The 19,735-nt window shown below is 36.1% G+C and overlaps 1 protein-coding gene across 7 annotated transcripts in view; it reads right to left on the minus strand.

Moving 5' to 3' along the window:
- Positions 1–4,462: 4,462 nt before the first annotated feature.
- DCAF6 (DDB1 and CUL4 associated factor 6) overlaps positions 4,463–19,735 on the minus strand; it is a 56,502-nt gene continuing 41,229 nt past the window's right edge. For 4 of the 7 annotated variants that reach the window (XM_083361363.1, XM_083361360.1, XM_083361361.1 and 1 more), the window contains 8 exons: positions 19,240–19,323; positions 18,562–18,880; positions 13,678–13,716; positions 10,615–10,753; positions 8,712–8,868; positions 5,955–6,043; positions 5,408–5,513; positions 4,463–4,894 (listed from right to left, as the gene is read on the minus strand). In XM_083361363.1, coding sequence (XP_083217489.1) covers positions 4,830–4,894; positions 5,408–5,513; positions 5,955–6,043; positions 8,712–8,868; positions 10,615–10,753; positions 13,678–13,716; positions 18,562–18,880; positions 19,240–19,323 — 998 coding nt within the window. In that variant the 3' untranslated portion in view covers positions 4,463–4,829. The remainder of the gene's footprint in view (positions 4,895–5,407; positions 5,514–5,954; positions 6,044–8,711; positions 8,869–10,614; positions 10,754–13,677; positions 13,717–18,561; positions 18,881–19,239; positions 19,324–19,735) is intronic. The other 3 variants (XM_083361362.1, XM_083361364.1, XM_083361359.1) reach the window with 3 other exon arrangements.

Here is a 19,735-nt window from a genome sequence, read left to right on the forward strand (position 1 = left end):
GTCTTCCAATCCATAAAAATCAAATCAATTTCTATCAGTCATCTTTCATTCCAGCGGTCCACTTATTAAGAAGTAATCTACTCACGCGATGAAGTGGGTGTAGATAATATGAAGCATCACAAATTCAAAGAAAAAAAAACATTCCACTTTTCATTATCTGAAGTTTCTTCTTATTTCTGCAGTTTTAGAAGTCCTCAGCATTCACATCCTGTGGTTTATCTCTCCTACTGTTGCAAGTTTACTTTTAGAAATATATTAAATAATATTGTGCGTATTGTTTACTCTCTTTTTCATCCATTATTTCTCGCTCTGTGGGAGCATTTCTAGCCCAAAGCCTTAATGCTCAGTATACTGTTTGATAAAGCATTGACACAGACAAAAGAATGATGTCATATTTAATCTCCTTAATCCTCCACATTACTGGTTTTTTTAATAAGAAAAACTTTCATTTCCCCATGAAAATCTGTGTTTAATAAACAAAGGTCAGGCAAATAAACTTATTACATATGTGGAAAATAATTCAGAGCATTGGGCTTATTTATGTATTAGGTGTACGAAAAGTAAACATAAACAATTTTGTAGATATTTAATGAAAACCTACCATCACAGTTATCTTGTTTATTGGAAAAAAAATGGAAGCAAGTTAAAGCATAATATACCCATGGTATTAATTGATCAGAGCACTTAGATTCTTACATAAAATACTATCCACTTGAAAAGGTATTGAAACAAGTTTCAGTGAAAATATGTGTATTTCCAAATAGGTTTGGCCTTTTCCACATTTGTACCCAACTATGGCACTACCAGATTCGAATAACATTTTTTTCTGCTCTCACCCTAGTAAGTTGCCTTCATCTTTTCCCATATACGTAATGGAGACAAGCTTAAGTTGTTCTTTGCTGTACTGGTGCTAAAATAAAATGTCCTCCGGGTTGCTTGGATTTTAGCCCTCATAATTGTCAAGCATTGTATTTCCAAAATTGGTTCACAATTCAGCAATTTCTGCCCATCTAGCCAGAAGAGATCCTGCGCAGTACTCCAGCGGTCCAATGAATTCAGCCTTTTTTCATTGTTTTCTGGTTGGGCAAGCTAAGAGAAAAGGTGGGATAATAGTTGCAATGCTTGACTTCTAGCACAAGGGTCCCCAACTCCAGGATGGCAGGCCTGTTGGGTAGTGGGCCATGGAAGCAGCAGGCAAGCACACAAAGCTTCATTTGTGCATGCACTGGATCTAGGTTGCACACATGAAACCATCCCCTTCCTCCCCACCCCCGCTGCTGGTCCATGGAGCCAGAAAGGTTAGTGCCTGCTATTCTAGATGATTACGTTTTTCTGATGATACAAAATCAATACAATACAAAAAAAGGCCCTACGTACTCATTAATATATGTGCGTCCAGAATTGTCTCTCATTTGGGGAAATCCCTCTAAGCCAGGGGTGTCAAACTCGATTTCATTGAGGGCCGCATCAGCATTGCGGTTGCCCTCAAGGGGCCGGGTGGGTATGGCCAGGGTGGGCGTGGCCTACTGGGTGGGCGTGGCTAAAGTGCGTATGGCCTACTGGGTGGGCGTGGCCAGCTCTACATCGTTCGCATCAAGGATGCCTATGTGGACCTGGGCAGGAGTGGGACAGATCTGAGGGTCTCTGGCAGAAGGAGGGTCTCTGGGCCGGGGCCAAGGCAGTGGGGGCCGTTCCCTCACTGTTTCCAGGATGGCTTCACGGGCCGCATGAAACCACTTCGCGGGCCGGATCCGGCCCCCGGGCCTTGTGTTTGACATGTCTGCTCTAAGCACTTAATTGTAATAAAACTTTGTTTACCATCAAGTTGCTAGAACAGGGGCAGAATGTGTCAAAAATAGGTCAACATTAACTGAAGCTAAATAGATAACTGTCTCGATCTTGGATTGCAGTGATCAAACCAGACTGCAATTATATTGAATTTTACATCATGGTGTGTGTGTGTAAAGATTACAAGTATTTATTTCAAACAATGAAAGTCAAGATGTTCATTTGTACAGAAAGGTGCTAGATATTTTTTGGAGCGATTCTAACCATCAAAATAGCTGTATGCCAAATTAAATTTAAAAAGGTTGTTACTTTGGTCCAGATGTTACTGCCAGATTGCTGCAGCATTAGAATTTGAAATTGCTCATTAGATCTCACCAATGCAAATAGGATGGTTATAAGAACAGAATAACCAAGAACAGAAAGTCATCTAAGAGTGCTAGCTTTATACATGCTCTCATTTCTTGCTCCCCTATTTGTCATATGCTTCATACAAATCTTGTTTGTCTATGTCAGCTGTTCAAGCTAGTCCAGACTAGGAACCAATGCCATATAGATCAGTAATTTTATTATAAAGCTATAGTAACAGAAACTCATATGCCTAAATGCATTTGTCTCCTTCCTCCCTTTATCTTCCTGTGAGCTAGGCAGGGGCTTGTTTGAGATATTTACTTTCTCCATCAGGGATCAGGTCCCTTTTATCTGACCATTGCCTTGATAGTGGCTCCTCTTCATGTCCTTCAAGGCCATTCTCACTTCCCTCTACAGAATATGAATTCTTTCTCACTGGTTAAACACCAGTCCTTTTTGGAACATCACCCCAGAGATTAGATTAGCCCTGATGTTGTTGTTAGTTGCGAAGTTGTGTCCGACCCATCGCGACCCCATGGATAACATTGCTCCAGACCTTCCTGTCCTCTACCATCTTCTGAGTCCATTTAGGCTCACGCCTACTGCTTCAGTGACTCCATCCAGTCGCCTCGTTCTCTGTCATCCCCTTCTTCTCTTGCCCTCAACCTTTCCCAGCATTAGGCTCTTCTCCAGTGAGTCCTTCCTTCTCATTAGGTGGCCAAAGTATTTGAGTTTCAACTTCAGGATCTGGCCTTCTAAAGAGCAGTCAGGGTTGATCTCCTCTAGGACTGACCGGTTTGATCACCTTGCAGTCCAAGGGACTCACAGGAGTCTTCTCCAGCACCACAGTTCAAAGGCCTCAATTCTTTGGCGCTCAGCCTTTCTTTAGCCCTGATACTGCTGGCCTTTTGCAATGCCTTGAAGATATGTTTTCCATTAATGGGTTTGGGGATCCAGAGATGTGACAGAGCCTGTACAATTATAATGTTGTTGCTGATCCTATGCAATGTTTTTTTAATCAAAGCTGCTGATTATGCATATGTTGCTTACATAGTTATGTATTTAATAATGTTTATAACTGTTGATAAACATTCAGTCATGAATTTGAGATCTATTTGAGAATAAATTTGAATTTATTTCAGTTATATAAACTGAAATAAACATTCTGCAGAAATTACATATTATTTTGAAAAATAACCCCAATGATTTTAGCAGATTTGATTTCCAAAGCCCAGTATTCAGATATAAAATATTGCAAGAGTACAGAATGATTTCAGTACAAAATTTGGTGGGAAGAAACAATAGACTAAAATAGTAATTCCCAATCTTTTCCTTTATGGATCCATGCACTATCATCTATGGCTTTTAATAAATACAACATAGAACATGACAACAGGCCCTACACTCCCGAAGTTGATATTAGTTGATGCTCCAAAATTAAATTTAAAAAAACAATAATGAACTGTGAACTGTCAGAAGAGTACGATACTCCCATCTGTCATCTTGCAAAAATACAATTGTCTTTTGTGATTTCCAGCAAGAATATCCTGTTATGAAATCTAATACCCTCATAAGGTTTAGCTATTTTAAAAAAATATTTTCCCTTTGTCATTTCCAAAGGGATTATTTGCAACGCATTGTGGATCACTATGGTTAGGAAGCACTCATCTAAAGACCACCTGGCACTCTTATTAGTTTACAATAATATTAGTGAAGCTTAAGTTTGCTAACACAGTCTTCCATAGTAAGTCTATGTGATTGTATCTACACAAAGAATGGTCTTGTAATTACTCCTCTAGCAGCCCTCTATGCTATACCTTTACCGGACATGTATTAAAATTGGAACAGAGAGAAGATTAGCATGCCAATGCACACAGATGGCATGCAAATTTATGAATTGTTCCATATTACTTTCAGTGTTAAGTTTATTTTAACTTTTACTTTGGACATGTTGTATTTTATAACTGTTGTAAAACACAAGAGTCATATTGCAATGTGTATGTTCTTATGTATGTGTGTACACAAACGCACAAATACACACATACATATATAACAAACTGCTTTTACAAGGAATATTAGCATGATTTTATAAATACCTTAATATAAAATTATTTCATTCCATTCATTCCAACACTTGCAGTGAGCAAAACAAATGAAATTCTCATGTTTTCTTTTTAAAAGATTAATCTTTTAAAGATTAACCACAGAAGATCACTTGGGAACAGAAGGAGGAATGAAATCACTCCAATAGTAAGAATGTAATGTATTCTAACAGGTTGGCTGGTTTGCTATGTACAGTCACAGTGAAAAGACAAACACAAAGGTAAAACAACCACATCTTTTAATAGAAAGCAATAAACATGCAAATAGCAGGTATAGAAATTTATTTGAACCAATGTTTTTACTATTAGGTAAGTTATTTTAACATTGATCCAAGCTCCCATATTTGCAAGTTAAGGGAAAATATTGCACTTTGCATTGTCTAGCACTCCTCATACATGGCAAAACATTTTAAAAACATTTTGCTTTTTTAACTTGCACACTCTCACAAGTCATGCACACACATTCAAAAATCAGAATGTTAGATTACCCAAAGCAAAACCTTAAAATTGCACTAAAGCTTTGTAAGGAAAAATATAATTCACGAGTTATACAAATTTCATGACATTTTGTTGTTTCCAGAAAATAGCCAATTACTCTTCATCTTCATTATCATTTTCTTGGCCAGACCCTTCAGACCTGTCACCTTCCAGCCGGTCTATGAGATATAAAAGCAATATATTAAAGACAAAAGCATTCTTAGTCTTACAGCATTCTTACATTTTTAAATAGAATATAACATATATTTGTTCTATAAATATTTCTACAAATATTAGAGAGAAAATGTGAGAATAAAAACATGCAAAGCTTTCCTAATTTAAAGTAGTGCCTGAATAGAATCTACTACCCAAATATAAAATTCTGTTAAATGGTTGTGTCCTCCAGAAGTTTTTAAGAGACTGGACAGCCATTTGTCTGAAATGGTATAGGGTTTCCTGCCTGAGCAGGGGGTTGGACTAGATGACCTCCAAGGTCCCTTCCAACTTTATTATTATTACCACCACCACCACCACCACCATTATTATTATTATTGGCAAAAGGCAACCTGCATGTACAGTGGCCTTTATGCTTACATTTATAAGTATCCAAGAAGAGGAGGATGTAATAAAAGAAATTAAGAAAGCATGTCTCACAAGAAATCAAGCCCCAAAAGTATCTGGAGCTATCTTACCTGCTCGTATGTGATTCAAAGATGCCAACATCCTTAACATAAAAGAAGCTGGAACAGTAATTGTGTTTCTAGTTTCTTCCAGCATTAATTCATTTCGAGTTATAACCTATAAAGGAGTAGAATGGTAATTAAACAAACATTTAATAGAGTAGTTGTTTTCTTGGCCAATTATATATAATAGTGCAACTATTATATTAACACACAACAATGATTTTGTCTCAGTAATTGCTCATATTTAGCAAACAAATCTTGCAAATTTGAATTTTGTATGATGTACAACCACTGAAATGAATTTATTGCTAAGCTTTATGTACACTTTAATGATGTCTCAATTCATGTCACATAAACTTTATAATCCATTCCATATTATCCTAAGATTAATTTATGATCTTTTTAAGGTAATGCAGCTATGAAAATAGTACTTCTTTCTAAATTATAGTTATTAGAGATGCAAACAGGTTCATTTGCTCAAATATGGGTAACTTAATTTGAAAAAGAGATATCACTTTTAACATAGTATTGATATTAGAGCAAAAGTACATCTTACCTCATCAGCAAGTTTCCGATTAAAAATCTTGGATTCTTCTAGTGGTGACCAGATTTTTATATCATAATCAATACCTGATGAAGCTAAAACTAAACAGTTGTTTAGAAATATATTAGAAAACATGTGTAAAGCTCTGTAAATATAAATAGCATTTGACAGTACTCTACTACATCAGTAATTACAGATAGTCCTTGACTTACAACTATTCCTTTAGTGATTGTTTGAAGTTACAATGGCACTGAAAAAAGTTACTTATGTTTTTCCCTGTGGTCGTGTGACCAAAATTCAGATGCTTGTCAAGTGGCATGTATTTATGATGGTTGCAGGGTCCCAGAGCCATATGATCACTTTTGTGACTTCTGCCAAGCAAAATCAATTGGAAAGCCAGATTCATTTAATAACTATGTTACTAACTTAACAGCTGTGACAAGAAAGGTCATAAAACGGGGCAAAATTCACTTAACAATGGAAATTTTGGGCTCAACTGTGGTCATGAGTCAAGGACTACCTACATCTGAAAGTTTTTTTAAAAAAATATTAAGATAGACGAGAAATCCCTATCCTGCACTATCCTTCAAGTAATGGAAAGATATGTTATTCAAAAAACAAAGAACAGGAAGATATCTCACATTAACAAATATGTAAATACTTGATACAGAAGCATTTTTTAAAAAAAAATCTCAGGAATAAATATATACCGTAAGTCAATAGGAGAGAAAAAGTTTACCAGACAAATGTGAGTCTGAGAACCAGTCAACTGGGTCCCAGGCTTCATTATACATTTATTTAATTTAATTAAAGAATATTGTTTAATTAAATAATTTCTATTTGATTAATGATTTGCTTTTTTACCAATTAAATTGTTTCAATAAAATTATTAATTTCTATATGGCCCAAATCTCCCATTTAAGTGCCCTTACTCTCCTTTAGTACTCTGTGTTCTGATAAAAACAGAATTGCAACTATATTTTTAATTTCCTTTATATTATATAAAAAGTAAGAAAAGGTTTAAGAAAAACATCGGAAACAACTCATGACTGAATGATGAAGGCTTAATTGAGGGCAAAAGTTTAAATCAACATATTCTGAATGGTTAAACTGCTTGCTACCCTTTTAAAAATATTTCTACGTTCTACTTTCAAATAAAGCTTCGGGGATGGCATACTATCTATAATAGGTAAAGGTAAAGGTTCCCCCGCACATGCGTGCTAGTCGTTTCTGACTCTAGGGGCCGGTCATCTCCGTTTCAAAGCCGAAAAGCTAGCGCTTGTCCGAGGACGTCTCTGTGGTCATGTGGCCGGCATGACTAGACGCCAAAGGCGCACGGAGCGCTGTTACCTTCCCACTGTAGTGGTCTCTATTTTTCTACTTGCATTTTTACGTGCTTTCGAACTGCTAGGTTGGCAGAAGCTGGGACAAGTAACAGGCACTCACTCTGTTATGCGGCACTCGGGATTTGACCCGCCAAACTGCCGACCATCTGATCGACAAGCTCAGCATCCTAACCCGCTGAGCCACTGTAATCTGGTGAGGGTGATAACTAATCAGTTTAACAATTTATGATATTTTGAATACTAGAGTTAAACTTTAGCCCTAAATTAGCCTTCATAAGAAGGATTTATGTAATTGAATATAGAATAGTATCGATATCCTCTTATAGAGGCACATTCCTCCTGGGAAGCTGTGACGTTGTCATAACTTTCCAGGCACTATAGTCACCATGGATATCGCATCTAGGAGAAAGATTTTAATTCTGCCCACATATTTAATTTTATTATTTTTAAGTGTTTGATTTATTTTTGTACACTGCTTTACTATTCCAGGGAATGGTACTTCTTCAAGGAAGAGGCTATCCTTTACATTTATAGCACTGCTTTGCTATTTTGTAAAATCTCTGGTTGACTTGAGTTACTCCAATGAAGGACTGTGTGCTCTTCACTTGTTAAAACCATGGAACAGATGTTTATATTCATGATGTAAAATAAAATATGAAAAATATTTAAATCATTGGTTTTCCACTCCAGCTGAGTATCAATCTGTTGTCTTTTGAAATAGGATCCTGATGGAGTGTAGCACAACGTAGGATTTGCAATCATGGAATAGGGGCAAATGTGGATTTTTCCCACACCAGTTAAGAGAAATAAAGACAAAAACAGAATGAAACATAATGACTTTTTTTAGATAGAAAAGGTGATATTTCAGTCACAGGCTTCTTTCCAAAGGGGAAACTGAAATACAGGTAGTTCTCCACCTACAACCACAACTGAGTCCAAAATTTCTGTTGCTAAATGAGATGTTTGTTAAGTGAATTTTGCTCCATTTTATGGCCTTTCTTGCCACAGTTAATAAGTGAATCACAGCAATTGTTAAGTTAGTAACATGATTATTAAGTGAATCTCGCTTCCCCACTGACTTTGCTTGTCAGGTCAGAAAAGATGATCACATGACCCCGGCACACTGCAACCATCGTAAATATCAGTCAACTGCCAACTCTCTGAATTTTGACCATGTGACATTGGGGATGCTGCAACAGTCGTAAGTGTGAAAAATGGTCATAAGTTACTTTTTTCAGTGTCATCGGAGCTTCAAACGGTCATTGTCATGTTCTTGCTTCAAATGTCAGGATATAAGAAGATGAACCAGGGTTTGGATTATCTTGCAATACACATTTCATTATTTTTGCACCAGCCAACTTTACAAAGGATTCCATACAAGGTATCTATGAAATTGTCTATTACAGATGGAGACAAGACTTACTTGGATCAAATGGATGTGGCTGCAGACAGTTCACTACGTGATTATCTGCTTCCAGGAGCATCAGGTGCTCAGCAGTATGCCGATCCCAGATGAAGATGTGTCCACAATCTGAACCACTCATTACGAAGTTAGAACCCCAGAAATTGGCTTCTTTTATCTACAGGTAAATTAATTAATACAACAACTGAGGCACTTTATTTTTACGTTTAAGAAGCATCGCTGAGAAACATGAAAAAGAAAGCATTCAAATCTGTTCTCTAAAATCAGAGACACACTGGGCCTGAACACAGGCTTGGTAGTTTTCACTAGCAGAAGGGGAAGTTCTCACATTTAATGTTTAGATAATTACAATTTATTGTGCCAAAATCGGGAAATGTTTAGAGAAAAAATAAAATTATTTTTCTTCAAGTAGCTTGGATTATGCTTTGAAAATAAATACAGTACTAAAAAGCAAAAACAAAAGACTGCTGTATTTGATTTTTACATCTTTATATAATTATAGCATCAACTTCCTACCATCCGACACAAAGCCAGACATAACAATCCAGTTGATGCAATATAGAATTTTTCTGAATCAATTTGGAACAGTCAGTACAATATCAATAAATATTATATTTAGGCAGTAAACACAACTTTCAAAAGGCCAATGTAAATTTTGTTCATTTCAGAAGAAACTTCCAAAAAGTGATATGGATTAATTAAAAGGAAGCTGAAGAGGGTGGATGACAAAGTGTCATATATGTTTTAAAATGTAGAGATTATTTAAAACTGGAACAGAACAATAGATTGTACAACATAGTATAAGGGAAGTATTTACAGATAGGTTAATCATTTCAGCAATCCCTAAAGGAAAAACGATTTAACTTGGGATAAGAACTAAATTATACAAACAACTACACTAACAAATAAAGCTGAAGGGCACAAATTGTCAAGATCAAATGCTAACTAAGCTATATAGATTATTTCACCAAATAGTAAAATAAATACTGTACTGCATCTGACATATAAATGTCTTCTGAATTTAATTTCAGAAAGAAGTTTTTCTCTTTTGCAAAGAAGATTAACACCTGCACGCATGGAGAATATTTCTTTCGTGAGCAGTATATTCTAAGTGCAGATCTACTAATCAATGACTTGACAGAAACATTTTTTTTAATTTAACATGTCACAACTTAACTCTTGTCACTAGTATAGCATCTGTAGCTTTCAGCACTTTTAAAAAAGTATGCTTAATTTTTTTCAGTGGTTTTCCATATCTGTCTTCATGGAATGATTGTTTCTATAAAATTAGCAAGGCCAAATCTAATCCATTATTTTTTATTAAGATTATTTTCTACCCAAATGATGACATCTATACATAAAGCAGCTCATGATATTTGTCATGAACAAATATAAAAAAGACAAAAGTGCCCATCACTTGAACCTAACTCCTGGTAACTACACAGACACAGAAATAGGTTGATACTGCCTTCTTCTGGGATTTTGTTTTTCTTCCCAGTCTAGCCTAGGGGCCTGGAATATTCAGATGGTCCTCCAGGTCCAACCTTGACCAGCTTCTGAGATAAGTCAAATTTAGTTGGTATTGCCAGCTATTAAGATAAAATTAAATAAATTATCATAGATATACAATATCTACAATATGTTTAGAAAAGAGACAACTCTATTATCTGCATATACCAGAATATTTCCATGCTTTTTTTCCTTTTACATTACAAGGTTATTTAATAAATAAACAGGATATTAACGCTTTGAGAATAACCTGTCCAGGAAGATAATAGTAATTGCTAAAATATTTATTACTTAATGTTTATTATTTAATAATAAAGTAAAAGATAACTTTATTATTAAATAATAATTTCTAAAACAAGATAGTAGAGCAATATATTTAGCAGAAATGAGGTACCATTGTCCGTGAGTTCCGATGACCTTTATAAACCATTTTTATTAAAGGGCGTCTAATATTTAGTGTTTCTAATTCTTCCATTTCCTTTCTTTCTTTTCTTCGTCTGAAAAGTTCCTGGATACGAGCAACAGCAGATCGTCTGTAGATTATGAACAGAAAGACTAGTAGTATCAGAAAATTACATAATAGCTTCATTTTATGGACAGAAATACTGGTATTTTCAGTTACATAGTAAAGGGCTACCCTGCTTTTCCACTGAGATAGCACTGCAGCATCGAGAAATAGACAAGACAAGAAAACAATAAATCATTAAGTAAGGGCATCCTATGGTCAGTTGTAAGTAAATTTTAAAACAGAATGAGCATCTGACAGATGAACCCTAGACAACACTGCAAATGCTTAAGGAAAGAAATAACTAAAGCACGGCCCAGCATTGAAGTAATGGAAGAATGTCTGCATGTGGGAATGTTATAAAGAGTAGAACACTATGCTTGGCCAGCAGTCACCATATAGGAAAAGTGAGGCAACGGAAAGACGGGGGTATTGAATATGTATGCCTGAAAAACAAAGTTGTCTTGGAATGCGGAAAATGAGTATTTAGCACAGTTGTTTTTAAACTGGGGGTAATTACCAAATTAAGGGGGATAATTTAGGCACGTTGTGAAAATAATGGAGCAATTTTTAATTGCTTCTTGTGATTTGAGGATTCAGTTTGGGATTGCTGAACTGGTTGTGTAAAACAAGAGTACATGAAATTTTGGGGGTGGGGTGGGGTAATGACATTATTTGATATTGTTTGGAGGTAGCTGAGTTGAATGATTTATGTGGAAAAAGGAAAATAAGGATTCTGAACTAAAAAGGGCCACATCATACTGGAGGTAGTTTATAGACTGAGATAAGACCCCCACCTCCTCCCTGTGGATATTTTGCTCCTTCTTTGCCATCTTTGTTCATTCTTAAGACAATTTCTTAATATTGTTTTAATGTTTCATCTTCTTGCTTTTATTGGTTATAAGTTGCCTAAAGTCACTTCTACACAAGATAAGTTGCATGATAGACAAACAGACAAGGCAGTATGGACTAACTGAATGTACCTTTTTGCATTTTCTGGAGAACCCCAAATATTACACCAGTGAAACTGAGCAACAAATTGCAAAACAAGCAGAATGTTATTTCCTCCTGAATACCACCTCACTCCCAGCCAGTAATAATTAAGTGCAGATTTGGCTATTTAAAATATTTGTCCAGTAAATTTCTCTCATGTTATTTGTTTTCTGTTCATACCTGACTTGCTCTTTTTAATGTCTTCCTAATTTAATCAAATTTCAAACATATGCATGTATTTCATACTAATCACATAAAGTTATCAGGTATTCTCAACGTGTGCAAGCAAAATATTTGTTTTCAAGGTCTCGTTCTCTGGGACTCTGAAGATTTCTCTAAAATTTTGTGGGGTTTTGTTTGTTTTAAAAGTTATCTTAAAGGATACCTTCATCACCTATTAACATGGTTTTAAATTATAGAGCCTGAATGTATATACGTGCCAAGGGGCCTGAAAAACATATTAATATATGGTTTAGGATATAGATGAAAAAGAAGTGGAAGAATTCCTCCATTTCCCCTTTACCCATACCTCAGGAAAAATGTCCAAGCAACTTCAAGGAGACAAAACCCAGTCAAGATGACTCAGATGCTGACATGAGGATGTGGATCTTGCATCCAAGCCAGAGCCATTTAGTTCTCCCAAATAATGATCCCTATGAATAAAGGACTAGGAAGAGTCAAAATAGATGAACTCTCCCAAATATGGGTAAGCATTGCTGAGACTTTGCCAAAGCCAACTTTTGTAACCAGGGCTGTCTGTATACAGTAGGCTCACCTGGTCCTGGGTAGAAGTTGAGGGAATCTGGAGGCCAGTTTCTTTACCTGAATGCCTCAAACTGTACCATACCTGCTATCAGGAATCTCTGACCTGTTTGCCTGGATGATGTTTTAGTTCTTATCCTTTCTGTACTCTTGTCAGACGGCAGGAATTAACTAGGTATGGATATGGGCTTAAACTTTTTGTGGAATATGCTATGTATTTAGTATGCACTAAGTCAAGAAGGTCAAGACAATAGGTAACTATATACTTCCAAACCTTCTTTAGCATAATAAGATATCCTATTATCAGAAGCAAATTGTAAAGGTCTTCCAGCTTTTATCATGTGGCTAGGAACCAGACACATATGCTTACATTTTCTATATAACTTTAAATCCCCCAGAAACTTAAAAAGCAGTTTGGGCATTAAACCCACCAGGCTCAAGGTTGACTCAGCCTTCCATCCTTCAGAGGTAGGTAAAATGAGGACCCAGATTGTTGGGGGCAATTAAGCTGACTTTGTAATAATGCCGCTTGGGGTGTGTGTGAAAGCCCTAATAAGCAGGCATATACATAGAATGAAGGCTACTGCTAAGCTTGTAAGCCGCCCTGAGTCTTCGGAGAAGGGCGGGATATAAATGGAATTAAAATAAAAATAAAAATAAATGGATTTTTTTAAAAATAATGTATAATTACTAAGCTAATTTTTGAACTTTCAGAAGTTTGAAGAGAGACATTTTCTAAGAGTAAACTTAATAATCTTAAACATTAAATCTCAGTGTAAAAGGGTCCCACATACTCATTTGGTTCCCAACTCACATTTTATAGTTATCCTAAATGTTGTCTACTATTACTGTTGAAAAACAACATTAAATCAATCAAAACAAATCATTTCAAACTCATATTAGCAGTGGTTCATGCAAAATATGCTATGTGCTTAAAAAGGGAAACAGGGTGAATTTGATTTTCACTGTTTTTATACAATCATCTCCAATAAACAATGTTAATAAAGTTATTAAAACCATACACAACATTTTCTTCTTACTGTTCCTGGGCACAACATGCAGCTAAATCATCGCTTCATAACATCCTTTATATGCAATTTAGTAAATTTAAAACAGGTAATATAATCACTAATGTTGTTAAATACTGCACCAATCTTTTTTTAATGAATTGTTTATAGAATGGGAATTTTGAATTACCTCATTATTCTATCACCTACTGCTGTTCCTCTGATATATCTAGCAAAAGGAATAACAGCTAAAGTCATTCAAGCAAAAATGCTATATGAATTATTTTTAAAGAAAAAACTGCATCCTCAGGCCAAATTAACCATTTGATTTCCATGTTCATAATACTCTAAGTATTAATAATTGATCTTTTTTCCTTATTACATTTTCCTGCAAAATCACCATTAATTCTTCAGTACCTACATTGTTTTCAAACATACCAATTTACTTGTATTCAAAATAAAAAGTGGAAGAAAATATTTTTGGTTTGCATTTAGTAGTGAGAATTAACAGAGAATCAGTGTAGAAAAACCTTATTACTATTACAGCAATCTAGGTCCTGAAATGACTTCATTCTAAATCTTTTAGCAGAGTGCTTAAATCCTATTGTTCTTGAAGAATCCAGTCATTAGGCTGGATATGGCAGATCTTCTGATCAGATTATGGATGTATCTTATAAATCCAACAGAAAAAAGAACTGGAATTGTAATCATAAATGAAAGAGCTAAATATTGCGGTACCAAACTGCAACAAATTATTAACAACTAATGAGTAATTCTATCCCCATAATAGATATCAGTCTACAGACAAAAAAGGTGCTGGCTTAGGATGAGGAAATTGGGAAGATGCAGCAATTGAGTGCCCTGATGATGAAAAAGAAAAACTGGCTTTTTTACTATGTATCTCTCCCCAGCTAGCCCTTTTACTGTTTTACTTATCTTGATGCAGAAAGTTACATGGGACCAACTGAGGTCTAGATCGAATGAATAGATCTGAATGGCTGAACCAAAAAGCTATGGCAAAACCAAATACTGCTTTTAAAAATCGATACTGGGTTTCTCAATTCTTCTGAAACATGCACATCTATGTGAATAACATACAGCTTAAATTCATACCAATTTTTAGTGGGCAATAAATCAAAATATTCCAAAACAGAATTTGTTAATGTATCGGGACTTTACAAAACACAGTTAAAAATAAGATTAAATGTTGCTGTCGTATCACTTTTTACACAACTCTGTAATAATAAAATGCTCAGTTGCAAAGAAACATTTTATTTCCACTGTTTATCAAGACATAAGTGTGATTGTATTTAGTGCTAAAAGGGACGTGGTGGCTCAGTGGGTTAGGACGCTGAGCTTGTCGATCAGAAGGTCGGCAGTTTGGCGGGTCGAATCCCGAGTGCCACGTAACAGAGTTGAGCGCCTGTTACTCGTCCCAGCTTCTGCCAACCTAGCAGTTCGAAAGCATGTAAAAAATGCAAGTAGAAAAATAGGGACCACTACGGTGGGAAGGCAACAGCGTTCCGTGCGCCTTTGGCGTCTAGTCATGCTGGCCACATGACCACGGAGACGTCCTCGGACAAGCGCTGGCTCTTCGGCTTTGAAACGGAGATGAGCACCGGCCCCTAGAGTTGGAAACGACTAGCACGCATGTGCGGGGAAACCTTTACCTTTACCTATTTAGTGCTAGTATGCAGGTGTCCAAGGGGGGTAGGGACATGAAACTAAATGATTCACAGCATTTTGATGCAAACTACCACTTTCATGCATGTGTGCCATGACACAGTGCAACTACTGTATGAAGGAAGGGAGCTTGCATCATGAAATTATATCTTGATAGTTAGGAATAAAAATCTATGTTTTAATGACTCTGAAATTTGGCATTAATTATTATTTGAGGCTGCAATTCTTTTCGCTTTAATTGAAATCGTGTGACCTCAGAGCCAAAAGAATGCAAACTTTTCTATATTTTTATGGCCCCATACAGCATATATTAAACAAAAATGCTGAAAAGTGATAGCATGGTTTCTCAATATACCAAGTTCGGAAAAAATTGCAATATATTAGAGTAAGCCCTGACCAGGCTTAAATTAACATGGTTAAAAAATGAATGAATTCTTCTCATCAAATGTACACAAAATAAACCTGGCATCACTAGTATCACATAACCCCATCTAGTGGTCCTTCAGACATCCCAAAAATGTTTAGTACAGTCTCTGAATTAAAAATGTTACTTATCCCATTTTGAGCAAATTAAAAAAAAAATAAAAATAATATTCCTATTTAGTAAATTATAGACACTCTAAATGCTGCTCTGTGACCATAATAAAATGACTGAATTATAGATAATGTATCTTTTCTTTTAATCATAATGCATAATGGAACCTATTTGTTCCAAGCACTCTCATTTTAGAATCTTTTTTAATAAATCAGAAAGAAAATGTAATTCCTGAAAGACATGAAAAAGAACTAGGAACATTTGCTGTTAGAAATTTTAAAAATCAACTTGTTTATAGGAAAACGGCAACATATTTTATATTTAGAGAAAAATATAAAGATGAGGAACAAAAGCTCTTATTATGCGTGTGTACATTACATAATTTGTTTCTGATGACATTATCTCTATTTTCTATCACAGTTTCAAAAGGGGTGAACGCAATGCGTAAAAATATATGTATTCATGTTCGCCAGTCAAATTACATCTATTCTCTACAAGTCAAAGAAAATTTGCGCAAAAGGAGAAACTTTATCAGATATTCTATTTTGGTCAAGCTTCAAGTCACACCATTTGAGGTGTGACAGCCAACGTGGTGCACAGGTTAAGGACACTAAAGACACTACAGAAAACCCAGATTCAAATCCACAGTCAGCTATGACAGCTCTCTGAATAATTCTGTACCAAACACTCTCTCAGCCAAACCATGAAAGTCAGCTAGGTGAGTTTGTTCCAGTCACTCTGTTCTCAGACAAACCTACCTCAAGGCGTGAAGTGAGGAAAAGGGGGAGGAAGGAACACTACCTATGGTGCCTTGAGTTGCTACATGAAAGGCAGGATATAAATCAAAGAAAATGTGTGTAAACACCACTGCAAAAACTTCACGGGACTCTATGTACTTCAAATACAGATGTGCTCAATACAATTATCTGCATACCGGTGAAACTCGAAAAATTAGAATATCATGCAAAAGTTCATTTATTTCAGTAATGCAACTTAAAAGGGGAAACTAATATATGAGATAGACTCATTACATGCAAAACAAGATAGTTCAAGCCGTGATTTGTCATAATTGTGATGATTATGGTGTACAGCTCATGAAAACCCCAAATCCACAATCTCAGAAAATTAGAATATTACATGCAATCAATAAAACAAGGAGTGTACATAGAACAATATCGGACCTCTGAAAAGTATAAGCATGCATTATGTACTCAGTACTTGGTTTGGGCTCCTTTTGCAGCAATTACTGCCTCAGTGTGGCATGGCATGGAAGCTATCAGCCTGTGGCACTGCTGAGGTGTTATGGAAGACCAGGATGCTTCAATAGCGGCCTTCAGCTCTTCTGCATTGTTCGGTCTCATGTCTCTCATCTTTCTCTTGGCAATGCCCCATAGATTATCTATGGGGTTCAAGTCAGGTGAGTTTGCTGGCCAATCAAGCACAGTAATCCCATGGTCATTGAACCAGGTTTTGGTGCTTTTGGCAGTGTGGGCAAGTGCCAAGTCCTGCTGAAAAATGAAGTCAGCATCCCCATAAAGCTCGTCTGCAGAAGGAAGCATGAAGTGCTCCAAAATCTCCTGGTAGACGGCTGCGTTGACCCTGGACTTAATGAAGCACAGTGGACCAACACCAACAGATGACATGGCTCCCCAAATCAACACAGACTGTGAAAACTTCACACTGGACTTCAAGCATCTTGCAGTGTGTGCCTCTCCATTCTTCCTCCAGACTATGGGTCCTTGGTTTCCAAATGAGATGCAAAAGTTGCTCTCATCAGAAAAGAGGACTTTGGACCACTGAGCAACAGACCAGGTCTGTTTTTCTTTAGCCCAGGTAAGACGCTTCTGACGTTGTTTGTTGTTCAGGAGCGGCTTGACAAGAGGAATACGACATTTGAAGCCCATGTCCAGGATCCGTCTGTGTGTGGTGGCTCTTGATGCACTGACTCCAGCCTCAGTCCACTCCTTGTGAAAGTCCCCAACACTTTTGAATGGCCTTTTCCTGACAATCCTCTCCAGGCTGCGGTCATCCCTGCTGCTTGTGCACCTTTTTCTTCCACACTTTTCCCTTCCACATAACTTTCTATTAATGTGCTTTGATACAGCACTTTGGGAACATCCAACTTCTTTTGCAATTACCTTTTGAGGCTTTACCTCCTTATGGAGGGTGTCAATGATGGTTTTCTGCACAACTGTCAGGTCAGCAGTCTTCCCCATGATTGTGATTCCTACTGAACCAGACTGAGAGACCATTTAAAGGCTCAGGAACCCTTTGTAGGTGTTATGGCTTAATTAGCTGATTAGAGTGGGACACTTTGAGCCTAGAATATTGCACCTTTTAACAATATTCTAATTTTCTGAGATTGTGGATTTGGGGTTTTCATGAGCTGTACGCCATAATCATCACAATTATGACAAATCACGGCTTGAACTATCTTGCTTTGCATGTAATGAGTCTATCTCATATATTAGTTTCCCCTTTTAAGTTGCATTACTGAAATAAATGAACTTTTGCATGATATTCTAATTTTTCGAGTTTCACCTGTATATCCCCAGAGGTTAAATGATCCAGTTAGGAAACTGTGACAGAACTCCACCCTTGATGAATCTGTGCAGCAAATTGTGTACTAAATTATTGAATAAATATAATCTAGAAAATAATATATTCAGTAAGATCACTGAAGTTGAGTGCAAATACATACATAAAGCCACAACTGTAGTTACAGCAAGAGTAAATGGTGAAGAATTGATCTGTCATGCTTTTACTCAATGCAAATTGCCAGTGAGAGAATGTTGAGATCTGAATAAATGTGCTGCAAAGTTTTTGGAGGCAGGAAACAAACACAAGAATACTAACCTATGACTAACGCCTCCACGATATCGTGCACCAGGTATGAGAACAGGGTCATCATCGCTATCATCAGTTTCATGGAAAACAGAACTTCTTGTTGATGATTCTTCATGAGTGGCAAGTCCTGAGGAATCTGGTTGAGAATGAGGTTCATTATTGGTATTATTTGGGATGGTAGAAGAATCTGTACTTTGTTGACTCAAGCTTGCTTGCTCTTCCATGGTTTTGCCTGATAAATCTTCTCTTGGAATCTGGCAGATTAAATCAAGATCGGGAACATTTCCTTGTTCCATAGTACTTTCAGGCTGGTCAGATATCTCATTGTCTGATAGAATAAATAATATTTGGTAATCAAACACTTTTGAATATATTTAACAGGAAAGAACAATGAACTATACAAAATTGATACAATCTATTAAGAGATATAATAGCTGTAAATGGTGAAAAAGCACTTAATTTTCTTTTAGTTGTTGCTCTATTTGGGTACAACATTTTCCACAAGCATTTTACTCAAAGCAGCTCTTTGATAGTAGTTAGATAATGCACTGGTAGCACAGAGTTATAGTAACAAAACCATAATATTCTATAGTAAGAAATTGTTGGTTCAGCATAAATTAATTGCAAATATTCCAAAAATTATAGGAGGTTACCTTTAACATATATATCTGTAATTATTTTACATACCCGAATGCGGTGTATCAACATTTTCATTTGTTGACATTAGCTCTTCAGTATTTGTACTTTCTTCAGGTGATTCTTCAGGAATTTCTAAAACAGAGAATTTAAAATAATGGATGAATACTGCAGATAGATAAAAACCATTTCTAATATTTGCTCTTTACTATAAATGGTGTTTAGAATGATTTCAAAGTCTGCTATATTTTACATTGGAAGAGGCAAGATGGTGCTTTGCAGATGTTTTAAACTACGGTACTCTTTCTAATCCTGTTAGTAAGTGTTTGATATTGATCCTGTTAGCAAAAGTGATAAATATGAAGTCTAAAGAACTTTGAGTTTACCAATGTGTCATATGACAAAAGTTACAGCTAAAACATGCTTTCTCAAAACATGGAGGTACAAAAGAGGCACACATTTCTTTGTAATCCCAATAAAAGAAAATCCTGATTCCTATTCTTATTTTTGCTGCAGATTTCCAGATATGTATGATGATTTAGTTTTA

Source organism: Vipera ursinii, assembly GCF_947247035.1.
Source record: "Vipera ursinii genome assembly, chromosome: 4".
Lineage (NCBI taxonomy): Eukaryota > Metazoa > Chordata > Lepidosauria > Squamata > Viperidae > Vipera > Vipera ursinii.